Source organism: Stylophora pistillata, chromosome 3, assembly GCF_964205215.1.
Source record: "Stylophora pistillata chromosome 3, jaStyPist1.2, whole genome shotgun sequence".
In the NCBI taxonomy this organism is placed as follows: Eukaryota; Metazoa; Cnidaria; class Anthozoa; order Scleractinia; family Pocilloporidae; genus Stylophora; species Stylophora pistillata.
The window spans coordinates 38,168,465-38,185,225 of NC_142521.1; the positions used below are offsets into that span (position 1 = coordinate 38,168,465).

Consider the following 16,761-nt stretch of genomic DNA (forward strand, 5'->3'; position numbering starts at 1 on the left):
ACAGATGCCTGCCAAATCGTGAACTGCCAAATATTTTCCAGTCGCTCGCGCTCACCTCTTCGTTCACTTTGGTTTTGAAATGGCAGACGAATTCACTCGTATTACCTTCCCGTTCCGATTTACAATTCCTCCGGCGTCATTAGATCCCCCAGTTCCTCGGCCAGGACCTTACCTATTTCATGGTGGCGGTATGCAGAACCCGCAGTACCCGCTTTTGAGCGATAGCAGGTGTTTTGCTGCTGGATTGTCCGAATTAACACAATCCATCGCATCCTCTCCATTTGTCGAAACATTAGTCGCATCCTATGATAGAAATGTCGTCTCCTTCGAAGAAATATGGCGAGAATCAGTACAAGAGAAGTCATTAAAAATGTTTCGTCTCCCGCCATTTTTTCAAAGTTGCGCGCTTTTGTAATTTGAATCTTCTGAGTAAGCAGCTAAAATTTCACAGTGAAAACAGATGTCAAGTTTAACTAGTAAATGTTGGTTTGTAGACAAACACCTAGAAAGAATGTTCAGCTAGTTAATCGGCCTGGTGAAAACACAGCCTTTGTCGAAAAACTCAAGGTGTAATATTTCGCAGCTCGCTTGCGGCTACGCAAATTTAGCGGCCCTTTTCCGGCAAAAGTCGCTGATCGAAAGCTTCCATGATGTGCAGATCACATCAAATTGCGATAAATGTTTTTCTGTTTGGAAAAGTCCTCCGGGAAATTTTCGTACGAGCGCTGGCTTTACTAAAATCCTGACAAAAACTATATATCATAAGAAAGCTTAATAACTGCACTTTACGATCAAAATATCACTTATGCGAGTTTTCCTTTAACGAAGTGTCAGGAGTCGGTAAGGCATGAAACGACCGAGGATTCTTCTTCAGAATTTATCGGGTATTGGATGCCGCGGCAACACAGGTGGCTCAAGCGTACCGTGTCATTTTGGGGTCTAGATGGTCATAGACGGGAATGCGTGACACTAAGATTGTAACGCTAAGAAAGTCGCCAAAACAGCATTCAGACGACCGTAAAGCGATGGTGCAGCTATGGAAAAAGGTAAGGAGACTTAACTCATTCTTTTCCTCGCTTTTATTATCCTTTAAAATTTTTTTCAATTTTTTTTGTTTATAAATTTTTCCTTTCGTCACTATTTCTGGCTTGTTTTAGCGAATTTTGACGAAAATTGAGCAATCTAAATACTTTATAAATTCACTCAAAGAGGATGTATTCCTCTCAAATTCAAACGCGAGATCTTAGCTTTAGTATAAATTTAAGGTTCGTAAAAAACTTGTCACACCTGGCGATTATCTTACGTTCCTAATCGCAACACCAATGGGACAACGCTTCCACCAAGGATATTTTCTGTTCTCGAAAAAATGCCACTCTTTCTTCCCTATTTGCACCTATATTCTTTTCCTTTTATTTTTTGATAGGGAAAGAAAGGGCTTTCCATATGCAAAGAGCCTCCATGTGTGAATTTTGTCAACGGTGTGCGGTATGCAAATAACATGAAAATCTTTCGACAACAAATGTGACTTCGCCTCTTAAGGGAGGCAGTAGCTGTAAGAATTGAAGCTGTAAAATCTTAATATCACCTTTCTGTCGTTTGTATTCTTATCATGAGTAGGAAAGTTTCCCTCTTAAGACAAACCCTTCGCCAAATTTAAGACTAGAGGTCGTCCGCCACGGAACGATACAACTTGTGCAATTTTTCTTTTGAGTCTATTAGGCGAAATTGAAGTGTACAGGAAGTATGAATTGACACCACAGAGCGAATTTGCTATATTTCGTAACGTTGAGAACATATTAGGAATGGCTAAAACTCATACAGTCGATAAGATCCCGACCGTTCATCGTGGTGAATCATAAAACTATTTAAACACACAGTCGTTCGTCTCAGGTGGCAGTCGCATCCGACGAGCACCCCGATGTTGCTACAGCAAACTGATTTCTTCTCCAAGCTACAAGGTCGACTGGTTGGGCGTCAACTCAATTAAAACTATCTTGGTCAAAAACGTAAATTTAAATGTTTATTTAAAGATTGGCCTTGACATAACGAGAGGGAACGCAAGGGCCGGTTGAGTGATAGCAAAATGTTTCTTCACGCTCTTTTTCCGAGAAATCATGGCTGGCATAACCACCTGCACAGAAACTGGAATAAGAACATTCTACTGACAACAATCATTCACTTGACTCTGATGATGACTTCCGCACAGATTGTCGAAACGTCAGTCACTACCACCGACAACAGTCCTTCTCAGGACTACACTCACCCGGACGATCAGACTACACCTTTACTTACACCAGAGTATCAGAAGTAAAACGAATAGAAGGGTATTTCTTTTTCCTTTCTCAAATATTTTGGGAATGGTCAAGGTGCTAGGAATGTGAGTTAGTCAATAAAAAAATCAAAATGCAATCCATATTGTGACTTCACTGACTCGAGTTTAGTTGCTATTGCACTGTTTCCTACAATTAAAAGATTGTGTCAATTACGTTTCGCTGTTGTACACCTGAATCTGATTAAACATTGCTTCACAAAGGTAACTTGCAACGGAAGTTGCATCTTTTACAGATGAAAGCCCTCTCTTAGAAATGACAGAAAAAGGTGTAAGGATACTCTCTACATCAGCTATGCCTTATCTAAAGTGGTGATTAGCACGATTATCAAAAACATTGTTTCTTGAAAACTGAAGACACTCATTCGTTTCATGTCCGGAAACAACCGCATTGCTCTTCTCACATGACAACACAGTCAGCCTCCAATAAAGCTTCAGCAACACCAGCAATGCCGTCGGCGACGTTTTCAGCATAAGGCGCCGCTGGAGGATACAAGGCTATTAATTTACCAGCCGGTCGACTAACTTTTGCAATGCCACCAAGGACTGTTCTCACGAGAGATTCTTGTTCCTCTTCGTTCTCCTCCATTCTTATCTTTAGAGCCCTCAAGGCCATCATCTGAGGAACATCCCCTTGGTTGTCGTCCGCACAAATATCCATCTTCTTCAGGAGTTCATTTTCCTCTTCTGATTGCTTTCTTCTCAGCTCATTCAAGGACTCTTCGATATCTTCCTGAGGAAGTTCTTTCAGTTGTTCACGACGCTCTATTCTCTCTCTTTGGTGATTGGTGATCATTTCTGAGAACCTCTTTATCATTTTCATATGTTCCTCGTCTTTCTCTCGCATTTTCAGTAACCGTTCTTCTAGGGCATGTTTTTCTTCAATGAAAGCCTCTCGTTTAAGTTTTGCCTCCCGTAAGCCTGCTTCCCTCATATTCTGCAATTGTTCTTTCTCTTGTTCCATTTCATTTTTCATTTTCTCTAGCATCCCAACTCTTTCCTCTTCTATTCTGGTAATCAGCATTTTCATCTTAGCAAACAGAAAAAAGACGATCATAATGCTAGGTGAACTACGCAAAAACATAAAAGTAAAAGCTTCACACTAGGTCATTAATTCCTTGGTTAACAGTTGTCATCTATACAATGTTTATCAAGGACTTTGTTCTTGGAGAAAAACTGAATGCATTTCAATTATATCCGAAGCCGAAAGAGAAAACTGTGAAGCCGCACTACTTACAACTCAGTTCTTGTGTATTTTGCAATAAGATTAATCTAGGTATATATGCACGATCCTTCGCAGTAAAGCACTATTTGAGCAATAGTGAAAATCAGACCTAAAAAAATTTTCCTGAAAAAAAAAAAAAAAAAAAAAAAAAATTTTTTTCAGGTCTGATTTTCACTATTGCTCAAATAGTGCTTTACTGCGAAGGATCGTGCATATATACGTTTCATAACCGCAGTTCATACATATGTTTCATATGTTTGTTGTTGTAAGATTAATCTAGGTTGTAACGGTCATTTCCTTCTACAAAACATCGTTATTGTAATGAACAGCGAATAAAAATGATTTATTCTAACAACGCTAAAAAGAATGTTTACCTCCTTCTCTTGTTCTTGCTTTTCTTGCTCTAAGCGCATCCGCTCTTCCTGACAGAAAAAAAAAAAAAAAAAAAAAAAAAGAGACCACAGGTCAAACCCGCCGGAATGTGAATACCTGCGTAGCTCTTCCAGCGCGCCGGGAAGTTATGTATGCAGTGAGAATAGCATATATACACAAAGTTAAACGTCTCTTATCGAAAATCCCATCACTGCGACGACAACCAGGGTAATGCCAATTTACTGAAAGATTGATTGGCTCAGTGCAGTAATTCATTTTACACGAACTGGACTTCGAACGTTAGGATTCCACTGACAACAACTATTCACTCGACTCTGATGATGACTTCCGCTCAGGTTGTCGAAACGTCAGTCAACACCACCGACAACAGTTCGTCTCAGGACCACACCCACGCACCCGGATGTTGCCCCCAGATTTAAACCATTTACAGTAATCCCTACCGATTGTAAAGTATTGTTTGTATACGCAGTGAGCGTAGGATTAGTTTTATCGGGTTACGCATCACCCACAGGCGAGTCTCAGTTATTAGCCATCGTGCCTTTCTGTTGCGTTTAAGTCCATCAGAGCATTCTGATCTTTCTTTTTATCTCCGCTAATCTCAACATATTTTTCTGTAATATTACCATCACGCTCACTTACCTCAAGTCGTCTTCTTTCCCGCTCCCTGTAAGCTTCGGCTACCTTCTCTCTCGCTGCATGTTCGTCAAAGTCTTTCAGTTGCCTTAGAATACCGATGTATTGCTTAGTTTCCGCTGCTATTTTCTGTAAGAGGGTAAATAAGTTATCAAGAGAATATTGAACAAGATGTATACATTCTCTATAACGTTTGGTTCCCAGCCGGACACAATAAGCCGCTTCGATCTCGAAGAGCGATTTAGCAGAGAACAGGTCTAGAACACTTTGAAAGAGAATTAAACTAGTTTTGATAATTTTAACTTCCTGATTATAAATTTTGGAGGGCTCATTTTTGTTAAGTGGTCTTAGGGTGAGGCAGAATTTGGTTGCTGATCACTAACACGAATTTAACAAAAATGATAATCGCTCGAACGAAAAAAAATTGTTTAACCCTCCAATCCGGACAGTATCTCTTAAATTTGCTCTTCTTTTGGCTCTTCCTTTTTAAGACACCGCTTTTATCTATAATCAGAAATCAATCTGCAGCAACAATTGAATGATCGGAAATAAATAATGTTTCCTACGGGGTGAAATTCGGCGAACGCAGCAGCAATGGCATCTTTCGCACCCTTTGCTTTTGCATCGTAGTCATCTTTGATGTGTAGGTAACCTCTCTGGATGTAACCAAATGTTAATTTCGAACCATCTCTTCCTTGCAGTTGCTCAATGATCGGATCGAAGTGCTTTTTTTTTAGTTCTGAAAGAAGATTTTCGCAGCCTTCTTTCGTTAATTTTGAATTCTTAGCCTGCCACTCCTTCAACTGTTGGTTTAGGGATATCTGAAAAAGCAAAAAGCAATACAAAACAAAACAAAACCATTAAAAAAATCCGTTTTAAGCTATAGAATGGACACCACTAAGCAAGACAACAAACAATACGATACCATGGAAATCGTTCTGTTGCTTAAAAAACTGACTCTTGGAATGATTCACGACTGGCATAGCACGATAGCTCGCCAAAGTCAGCAGACGTTACGTCAAGTCCTTACGACAAAGTTTAGGTGACCTTTGAGTTAATTGCCTAACCATTACCTATTAACAGACTTATACCCTTGAATTAAATTTCTTCTTCGCGAGGAAACTGCTTTATGAACCTTAGATAAAACCAGTTATATTGATCTCCTCCCTCCCCCACTCAAGTATTATTGACCTGGATAACTGAGCCACACGTGCCAATTATACATACGTGTTAAACATGTATCGATATCTTAGTTAGAGCTCCAGCTGAGGAGCGTCACCTTAAGTTGCCTTAGTTGCTTCTCTACTTTGTTTGTTGAAATGCCGATCATTTCCCTCAGGAAAAGCTCCTCAGTTTCCTCCAGTGCAGAGTTGTGATACTCCCGTACTTTATCGTTATCACAAGGCAGTTTTTCAGACAGTAGTAAGGTCACAACCTCACAATATTTCTTCTCGCAGGTTTTTTTAGTTTCAAAACATTTGGTTTGTACAAACTGGTCCCACGCTCCCTGCACATCTGGAGGAAAGCCAGTGGTGTTGATTGCATCAACGTACTGGCTCACTAAAGCGGCCAGACCTACAACAACAACAAAAAACCTTATTTTCTTAATAAGTACTTTGATGCTCACTTCATTTTGCAAAATTATTACAGTATTTTTCCTTTTCTCAATAATGAATTCAAATTGACCTCATTATTTCATGCACTGTTTTTCACGAGACAAGTCATCATTGGTAAGCAAATGTGTTTAGTAAAGAAACGAAAGGATCAAGACAGAAAGGAAAAAACACAAATAAGGACGCACACCTTCACCAGTTACAAGCTCTCCTTCTGTGTAGCTGTGTTTTGGAACCAGTATGGACTTTACCAAGCGTTTAAAGTCCTCTAACTGGCGCAAAAATTTTGTCTGTAGCTGATCCTTATTCACGCTGATGGTTCTCATTATCTCTTCATCAGCCGTAGGAAGAGGCAGGGAAAACGCTTCAAAACCAGGAAAGAATCTTAAGATGCCTTCAGCTACCTCCCGGCTCTGTTGACTCCCACTCCCAGAATTCTCCTCACGGAAAACCTTGATAAAGCAACCATCAATTGATAATCGTATATCGGACTTACATTATATAAAGAAGAATGTGTAGCACAAATGAAGTTAATCATTTGAGTGTCAGACCCCGCCCCTTTCATCAGTTGCTGTATTAACAACATCTGATGAAACAGTAACGTCGAAATGAGTAAGATCCTCCATGAGAGACCAAAATCGATAAATCATCAGAAAAAATGGCCATTAACACCTGAACTCAATAAATAAATAACGACTCAATGAAAATTTGGATATCAAGCACTGAGATAAATTGCACTCTTCTAAAAGCCGAAGTCTAAAACGTCAATGTTTCAGTGAAGCTGTGTTTTGGGACTAGTATAGACTTCATCATCTTCTTGAACTGTTCTAATTCACTCAGAAATTGAGGCTCTACTTGACCTTCTTCATGTTGAGATTTCCTAGCACATTTCGATCAGTTGAGGGAGGGGATTGGGCAAATGCTTCAAAACCAGGAAAGAAACTCAAAATGCCCTTGGCTACATCATCACTATTGTACTCCTACTTCGAGGAGCTTACTCACGGAAAACCTGTGTAAATAAAGTGATAAGGAATCATTTATTTGGCTTCATTTTTATGTTTAAAACCCTTCCCTCCACGCAATTTGAAACCTTCTCAAACGGCATCTTGGCCTTGTCTTGATTTATAACCTTTTTCAAGAAGTAATCCTTGTAGTCTGTGTAGTCGCGTGGAATGGAGAGCGCCACATCCCTCAGCAACCAAAAAAAGAAAGGAAACGTTCTGTGTAAGCACTCTTCTTCTTTCTTAGCAGTCTGTTTCCAGTTAGAACTTGCATGAATTCGCTCAGACAGTTTTGAGATAAAGCTAAAAAGAGATTAAAGAAAATCCAGAAGTATTTTTTTCTTATCTACACGCTGTGTACGTATGACTGAGACTAAAATAAATCAATTACATTACATTCGTCGTGAACTGTCTCTCGCCGTTTCGTAATCTTGATGTTTGATTAGGCTTTAATGTAGCCTGACCTATGCAGGGCCAAAAATTTGAACGTTCTTCGTCTTTCATTCTAGCTCTTTATCAATGTGTGTCTTCTTGCAGGGAGTATTTCTCTATTATTAAGGTAATGAATTGAAATTAATCATAATTTGATGTAAAAGCAACAAAACGGTCTTTGCAGATAAAGTTCAATTAAAACGAGTGCAGAAAGGAAGGCTGACAGAATTGAGGCTTCAACAGGATCCGAACCCGTGCTTCCGCGAATCGTACACGGTTAATAATTCTTTCTAACGGGTTACCATGCATTTATTAACGACCATTGAATCTTATGTTGTGGGTGAGAGAAAAAAAGTCCGCGCAGACCACGTACTACAGGTAACCGTTGAGCCAATGTTGCAACATATGATTTATATGTTAAGGATACTGCAGACTCTCGAGATCGTGTCTTGTGGGGACGCCGCTTGAGTTATAAATAAGCACAGATGCCAACAAAACGGTTAAGGTAAATATCTGATTGTCTTCACGGCCTTCACCGAAAGCAGCGTCAACACCCTCTGAATCCAACAGCACAACTGTGACCTCCTGGCCACTTTTGTCCTAAATCAGGTAAGAGACCATCATAAAGGGGAACAAATTGGAAATTGAAAACTGATTGCTGATTATGGGAGGGGAGGGTCAAGAGAATATTTAAGAGCCCTATTGGGAAATCAAGTTAATATTATCGTGACACAAACACAATGCACATAGCAACGAGAATATGATAATAACAAATTTTTCTTCGGGATCATTCTGTAACTATCGCATTCGCGCTATATGCTAATTGTCATCATTGCATATCGCAAAAAAATTCCTTAAAATGTTTGATACTTGGAAATAAATTTCCAAAGGCTACGTTTTGCACCTTATATTTCTCTGGCACAATCCACATCCAGATTCCCATGGTCTCCGGATCAAATTCGTGACTAAGAGGGAACACCCCTGGTTGATCAAAAGCCTCACTCAAAATGTAAGACTTTCCTTTCCTCAAAGGACCAGCGACAGTCACGGTGCACACTGGACCTGTTATATCGTATTACAGAGTAAAGCGGAATGATTAATTTGATTGCCATTTGTCAAAACATACTGACATGGGCTTCAAATTCAATAGAATGAAGTGAAATAAAGAATATACAGACACGCACGTGGTAGTTCTTGTTTCAATGTTTTTTCAAGGCTTTCGATCTGAATGGTGAAGTTTTTCTCTTACACTTCAAATAGTGCGTGGCCTTATTTGCTGCAAGTCTCCATGCAGGTCATCGCGGTTAGATCTCATTACCGTTTTCGCATTCTTTCCTCTTTCTTTCGTTTCGTTTCGTTTTGTCTTGTTTGCTTTTTCCTTTTTCATGAAGACTTAAAGGTTATTTTAGTCATTTTTGTTAGAACTAGCGACTACTGAACTTACGGTACAGTTTTACTTGATAAAATAGACCTCTTTCAAGTGATTAAATTTCAACTTGCATCAGATTCATTTCATACTTGTTGACGAGCCCAGGCACTGGCTCACAATAACATGCATATAGAAGAAAAGCACTAGTTAGGGCACACAGTTTGAAAATCGTCAACATGACACTTGCCATCATTTATCATCATTTCATTTATTTACCCGTTCTGTTTTACGACAGAGCATTGGCCCATACCTTTGACTTTCCTCAGCTCCTCAAGTGCTTCTTCAACTACATTCAATGAAGAACGAATTTCATCGGTTTCAACACATTGACGAGTCGTAGAATCCCATTTATAATTATTAGGAAGACACAGAGGAATCGCCCTTGCAGTTTGATCACCAGTCCTCTGGGTCACAGCCCCTGAGGAATGATTAAAGTTAGTTTGTCTCGCCACTGGACTGCAAAATCGATTGCCATGACGTGACTGTACGCATATTTGTAAAAATAAAGGCTTAAAAATGAAAAATTGGACTAATTTAGGGAAAAAGGCTAAACCTTCTCTCTCAAAATGACGAAAGAGAAAATTGTTTATAAGTTGTCACTGTGATAGAGGGAGTTTTTGTAGCAGTTCAAACCCGGCCGGTAGGCTGGAACTTTCAATTCAATGAGGTACCTTTCCTTGTTGTGCACAAGTTTCCTGAAGATTTCCACCAAAAAAAGACTTGCATCGTGTTTGGAATTCTTAAATAAGTGTCATCTTTACAAATTTTGCTAAATATATTTCTCACTAAAAACTTAGGGAGTAAAGCTACTCCACATACCTGGTCTTTCATCAAAAGAGGAGATTGATGAGCCGTGTTTGGGCGATAAAGGTGCCCGACTTGGCCTCAGTTCACCACTCTCTTTCCAGTGGAATTCCTACGACAAAAAACTAATGAAAACCGACGGGACCACACACAAATATACCATAATTTCACGCACTACCTCTCGAGACTCTAAGAATGCAAGAAAACTGCGGAAAGTTTGATTTCCATTCTTTCAGCTTACTTGAGAGGCAACAATGATTGTATTTGCAGCTATACTGGTCTAGCTGACTGAGGGATCACACAGACACAACTCCTTCATAACATTGCCACATCATTATGCCTTACTACAACTTTGAAACTGCTTTCTGAAATTCTAGATATTGCTCAAGTTTTCCCCCACCAGCATCAGATCTCTTCAACTGAAACAAATTGCAGTCATTTCAAGCTTACCGCCATTTTTTGAGCAAGGCCACTTATAAGATAAACTTGCAATAACAAACTCTCTTCTTTGCTAAACAATAAAGACAGAAAAAAAGAAATACATTCAATAATTCAAAAATGTTATTGAAAATGTGAAATTGCAAGTGTTGCGGCGACTGCGGCGCTCGCTGTATAGAAATCAATACACAGTGCACAGGTATTCGACTCATGTCGTTTTTGTTCGTTTTACTCGAACCATGCGGATATTTGAAAACGCAACCAAAACTTGTACAACGGTGAAAACTATGATAAAAGGCAAACGAGAGCAGTAGTAAGAAAGAAACCTAGGGTAACAACCAAAGACTACAACTAAAACCAGATAAAAAAGAAAAGGGAAACACTCACAATCTGTGCTTAGTCCTTAAGGCGAACGACCATGTGTGGTACATGTGCCACAAGTAACGTAATACATTTATGAACTTAAGCCTGTCGTGTAAGTGTCACGAAGGGTTAATGGACAAAAAAAACGAGGGATCGCAAATATCAAATGGCGATCAAAACAGCAAGTATTTCAGACTAGGTTTACACTAGAGGAGAGTTTTCCGGATTCGTAAACGTTTCCGGATTCATCAATTTTGGAGTATTCGGATTCGTCGGCGTTTACACTGAAAGGATATTCGGATTCCTGACCGTTTACACACAACGACAACTCCGGGAACGTTCGAAATGGAATGGTTACCAAGCCCAGTGTTATTTCGTCGTTCGATCAACAAAGTGAAAATGCCTCCCCAAAAAAGGCAGTGTGGTAGATCCAAATGCCACTGAGGCAAATTTGAGTTGGACAGATGCCAAGCAGTCTACGTCGTCGGCGATTACTGAGTGTGGCTGACGTTAAACTTCCTTCCAATAATAATTTGCGTTTCTTCAGAAATACTGCGGTACACATGATAACATTTATCGCCTGAACCTGCAACAAGATTAGGCAACCGGAGACCGCCAGCAATGTTAGCACCAGATCCATTTTGGTTTCACCGCAAACTCAAATGATTGCAGGTGGAAATAATATCCGGATTCGAGAAAAAAAGCGGTTACACGACAAAACTTTCCGGATTCAAAAGTTATCGTATTCAAAGTTCCCACTTTAAATTCCGGATGCAAAATCTCCGGAGACACGACCAAACCGGGAAGTTTTTATTTCGGATTCGTCCACTTTCGTGTAAACGGCAGAAAGAAGCCGGTACTAAAACGTTTCGGATTCACCACGAATCCGGTACAATTTCCTCTAGTGTAAACCTAGTCCCAGAATTCGAAAAGCAGACATTGATATTGAGAATGTGGAAGAGGAGGCGGCAAAGTATGATTCGAGTAAGGACGAAGACAAGGAAGTTGGGAGTGTTTTATAAATTCTGAAACTCGACGAAGGGTCTAGATGTCCTTTCCTAATAGAAATTACCACACGCTTTCAGGCGAAAAGCCAGGATCGACAATAGTTTTTTTTTCTTTTGAAGCATCGATATTCCATTCAGTTTGAAATGTTAGGAGATGATCAGGAAGTCTTCCCCGAAGTACACATAGTGATCAATAGTACTATTGATCACAGTCGATCTAGAGGAGTTTTTTTAGATCTAAAAGTTGGTTATATATTTATTCCATTGATTATCAGTCCTAACTCTTCGGCTATGCCTACAGTATACCGAACCACTTTTCGTGTCGACATGAAAAACACTGCGGCATAGTATGAACAGAAACGGCCCAGAATTGAAACAAGTCGTTCACACGGGCTAACGGATTGCACCGAGGCGTACGGGACGAAGAGGGCTTGGGGCCAATTGATGATACTGTACAGTGATGTATTTTCCCGCACTTTCAACATGGCGGCCAAAGATTTTTCGTAGCATTCGCATCCTTGTTGCTTGTCCTTCTAAACTAGGCCTCAGGTCGTCACATAACTTGTGAAAAGTCTCGCAGTTGATACCGGAATTTTCCTTCCATTCTTCTGCAGTCACACTTTAGGTAATAAAGTTGTCCCACCATTCATTACATCTCCCGGGCCTGACCCAAAATAATCTTGCACGAGGAAACCTCCTTCCGTTAGTTCTCTTTCTTAAATCCTTGAGCATCAGCAAAAGTTGAAGTCGATTCCGTCGTCTTTTCCGCTGATTCAAAGCAGTTAAATTCATGATCCAGAGCTGTAAATTGAGTACAGCGTTCGAGATAGCAGAAATCAACACAAGTGGCAAGGCTGCCGTATTGTGGAATCCAATTCTTCCCCCGAGTTTTTTACTCCCGCTGCAGTCCGGAACCTGTCTGACACGATGCCAAAGTGTGGTACGAAAACCTATCCGATACGTGACGCTTTACTTTCAAGATCGAAGCGGCGCAGCGTCGCTCCGTTGTAAAATCCACGCCGAAATCAGCGTTGCCTTTGTGAACAGAAGCCCTATCCGATATGCTTTCTGTGTCGGCGCACGGGCTGTCGGTATAGTGTAGACATAGCCTTAACGACAATCTAACACGGACTAACTCCAAATCACCTTTTCTATCGAGTGTAGCAAATCTACGTGAAAAATATTTGGAGATTCAGATTTCGAAATTATTTTTTAGAGGATTCACGTATTCAGAGAATATTTGTAACGGATCATGTGGATTTGCATACCCCTATTCACCCCTCATACAAGGGTCTTGCAGCCACGCAGCCACTTCGAATTTCCCGCGGCCGCCATCTTGAATGGTGCACAATGCACTCTGGGCTGAGACGTGTAATGGTTGCTCGATGAACTCGCGGTGTCGTGTTTTACTCTTGCTGACACTATGTTGCTGTCGTCTGAAGAAAATTTGAGTGAAAGTGTCACCGATCTTCTTCTTTGGAAAACGATTAAAAACAGATCGCTTTGTATGCCATTTTTTATGCCAGATCTATTGAAAGATACATTTAGAACGTTTCGAGCGCTATTTGTAAAATCAGTATAGGTTTCCTTTAATTGTAAATAATTTACTTATTTTAATGCATTACCTCTTTTGAGACTTATGGTTTATATAAAAAGGCATTCTGCGGTTTACGGTATTCTGCTATTACACCAATCCACCGTTCCATCATTTTGGCTGTGTTTTCACTAGGACAAGTTTGACTAGTTAAATTCGGAAAAGTCCGGTAGTTCAGTGAAAACCGCTTGTCCTAAGTTAAGCGAGTTGAAAATGCAAGCTGTTTTCACATGAAAAAACAAGGGATTATCTCGCCTTTATGACCGGAAATTCCTGCAGAGTTATACTACCTCGCGAGATGGTATAACTTGTCCTGGTAATTGCTGCAGCCAATCGCATCTCCAGTAGTGACAGATGCCTGCCAAATCGTGAACTACCAAATATTTTCCAGTCGCTCGCGCTCACCTCTTGGTTCACTTTGGTTTTGAAATGGCAGACGAATTCACTCGTATTACCTTCCCGTTCCGATTCACAATTCCTCCGGCGTCATTAGATCCCCCAGTTCCTCGGCCAGGACCTTACCTATTTCATGGTGGCGGTATGCAGAACCCGCAGTACCCGCTTTTGAGCGATAGCAGGTGTTTTGCTGCTGGATTGTTCGAATTAACACAATCCATCGCATCCTCTCCATTTGTCGAAACATTAGTCGCATCCTATGCAAGAAGCGTCGTCTCCTTCGAGGAAATATGGCGAGAATCAGTACAAGAGAAGTCATTAAAAATGTTTCGTCTCCCGTCATTTTTTCAAAGTTGCGCGCTTTTGTAATTTGAATCTTCTGAGTAAGCAGCTTAAATTTCACAGTGAAAACAGATGTCAAGTTTAACTAGTAAATGATGGTTTGTAAACAAACACCTAGAAAGAATGTTCAGCTAGTTAATCGGCCTGGTGAAAACACAGCCTTCGTCGAAAAACTCAAGGTGTAATATTTCGCAGCTCGCTCGCGGCTACGCAAATTTAGCGGCCCCTTTTCGGCACAAGTCGCTGATTGAAAGCTTCCATGATGTGCAGATCACATCAAATTGCGATAAATGTTTTTCTGTTTGGAAAAGTCCTTCGGGAAATTTTCGTACGAGCGCTAGTTTCACTAAAATCCTGAAAAAAACTATGTATCATAAGAAAGCTTAATAACTGCACTTTACGATCAAAATATCACTAATGCGAGTTTTCCTTTAACGAAGTGTCAGGAGTCGGTTAGGCATGAAACGACCGAGGATTCTTCTTCAGAATTTATCGGGTATTGGATGCCGCGGCAACACAGGTGGCTCAAGCGTACCGTGTGATTTTGGGGTCTAGATGGTCATAGACGGGAATGCGTAACACTAAGATTGTAACGCTAAGAAAGTCGCCAAAACAGCATTCAGACGACCGTAAAGCGATGATGCAGCTATGAAAAAAGGTAAGGAGACTTAACTCATTATTTTCCTCGCTTTTATTATCCTTTGAAATTTTTTTCAATTTTTTTGTTTATAAATTTTTCCTTTCGTCACTATTTCTGGATTGTTTTAGCGAATTTTGACGAAAATTGAGCAAATCTAAATACTTTATAAATTCACTCAAAGAGGATGTATTCCTCTCAAATTCAAACGCGAGATCTTAGCTTTAGTATAAATTTAAGGTTCGTAAAAAACTTGTCACCCCCGGCGATTATCTTACGTTCCTAATCGCAACACCAATGGGACAACGCTTCCATCAAGGATATTTTCTGTTCTTGAAAAAATGCTACTCTTTCTTCCTTATTTGCACCTATTTTCTTTTCCTTTTCTTTTTTCATAGGGAAAGAAAGAGCTTTCCATATGCAAAGAGCCTCCATGTGTGTATTTTATCAACGGTGTGTGGTATGCAAATAACATGAAAATCTTTCGACAACAAATGTGACTTCGCCTCTTAAGGGAGGCAGTAGCCGTAAGAATTGAAGCTGTAAAATCTTAATATCACCTTTTTGTCGTTTGTATTCTTATCATGAGTAGGAAAATTTCCCTCTTAAGACAAACCCTTCGCCAAATTTAAGACTAGAGGTCGTCCGCCACGGAACGATACAACTCGTGCAATTTTTCTTTCGAATCTATTAGGCGACGTTGAAGTGTACAGGAAGTATGAATTGACACCACAGAGCAAATTTGCTATATTTCGTAACGTTGAGAACATATTAGGAATGGCTAAAACTCATACAGTCGATAAGATCCCGACCGTTCATCGTGGTGAATCACAAAACTATTTAAACGCACAGTCGTTCGTCTCACGAGGCAGTCACATCCGACGAGCACCCCGACGTTGCGACAGCAAACTGATATCTTCTTCAAGCTACAAGGTCGACGGGTTGGGCGTCAACTCAATTAAAACTGTCTTGGTTAAAATAGTAAATTTAAATGTTTATTTAAAGATTGGCCTTGACATAACGAGAGGGAACGCAAGGGCCGGTTGAGTGATAACAAAGTGTTTCTTCACGCTCTTTTTCCGAGAAATCATGGCTGGCATAACCCCCCTTTGAATTAAAACAAAAATATATCCTCCACTGCCCTTGTGGTCAAACAGTTTTATGGATTCGTATGACATACCAATAACAATTTCTACATGATGCCCATCACAAGCAATTGATGTAATATTTGTCAGTAACATGAGACTGGAAGAAAAAAGTGTGAGATTACCTGGAGCGAAGTGCCTTTTATAATGTCTTCGTAAGCCAAAGTTCGAGTACCGGCGATAATCCTAATTTTCTCCCGTCAATGGTCGCTCGAAAAATATTTTACGCTATTTCAATCGCGTTTAGAACTCACATTAAAGAAAAAAAATAACTGTGGCAGAAAAATATCAAACGTATGAAATCTTGATCATGACATCGCTCGACGCACACTTGTGCAAATTAACTCTCCGCTTACTGATTTCTGAGAACCAAAATATATTCCGTGTTTTCACGTGACGTCATAAGCCTAATTAAAAACACTGTCCGCCATATTGGTGGACAGGAAGCTCCTTTGCATATGCCAAGTTACACACGTGCGTTTGTATTTATTCACAAGTAATGATATGTCAAGCGATTTTAAGAGCGATAGCGACCCTAAAATTGAGAAAAAAAAAACAAATATCTAAAGCAACATCAAAAATAGTCTTATCTGAGTATGCAAAGAGTTTAGGAGATCATATAAAAGCAAGATATTTACAAAAAATCTCGACTGTTGGAGTGACCCGGCGCGTTTACAACGTGAGAGGCTAGACTCACAATGTCTCCCTCCGATCGAAGCTTCCGATCTTGTGTCTTATCTTGTATTGGAGACCAGCTTTTATACATTAAAGTAGTTCAAGGCTTTCAAACGTTTAGAGAACTACAACCAAATGGTTTCAGGATTATTTATTACATGCGTACTGGGAAAAGTTGTCGGCAAGATGTTTGTCGTGAAAGGTGCGACATTCACAACGAATGAATGAGTCGCCTTTTTTGATTTGGATTGTTGCCAACACAGAAGGAACGATTGCTTCAGTTCATTGTTTAGGTTGTAAAGCTG

The 16,761-nt window shown here is 40.0% G+C and overlaps 1 protein-coding gene across 2 annotated transcripts; it reads right to left on the reverse strand.

Moving 5' to 3' along the window:
* Nucleotides 1-1,998: 1,998 nt before the first annotated feature.
* LOC111319081 (guanylate-binding protein 6) lies at nt 1,999-16,116 on the reverse strand. 2 transcript variants are annotated; one of them, XM_088751709.1, is made up of 14 exons: nt 15,907-16,116; nt 12,936-13,195; nt 10,310-10,370; nt 9,875-9,971; nt 9,306-9,473; nt 8,531-8,688; nt 8,054-8,226; nt 7,323-7,497; nt 6,384-6,645; nt 5,860-6,155; nt 5,147-5,401; nt 4,587-4,709; nt 3,929-3,976; nt 1,999-3,359 (listed from the first exon to the last, which is right to left on the reverse strand). In XM_088751709.1, exons 3-14 carry the CDS (start codon nt 10,313-10,315, stop codon nt 2,730-2,732), a joined length of 2,391 nt encoding a protein of 796 aa, XP_088607835.1. In that variant the 5' UTR covers nt 10,316-10,370; nt 12,936-13,195; nt 15,907-16,116; the 3' UTR covers nt 1,999-2,729. The 2 variants fall into 2 exon arrangements, with proteins under 2 accessions (XP_088607835.1, XP_088607834.1); XM_088751708.1 differs by lacking the exon at nt 12,936-13,195.
* Between the last annotated feature and the right edge of the window lie 645 nt (nt 16,117-16,761).

Bases quoted from the DNA above. Each gene is read 5' to 3' on its own strand.
- LOC111319081 (XM_088751708.1), bottom strand. The intron at 8,227-8,530 runs GTGCAAAACGTA...TACCTGATTTAG, and splicing joins TTGTGCCAGAGAAATATAAG to GACAAAAGTGGCCAGGAGGT. The intron at 6,156-6,383 runs GTGTGCGTCCTT...TTGTTGTTGTAG, and splicing joins AGAGCTTGTAACTGGTGAAG to GTCTGGCCGCTTTAGTGAGC.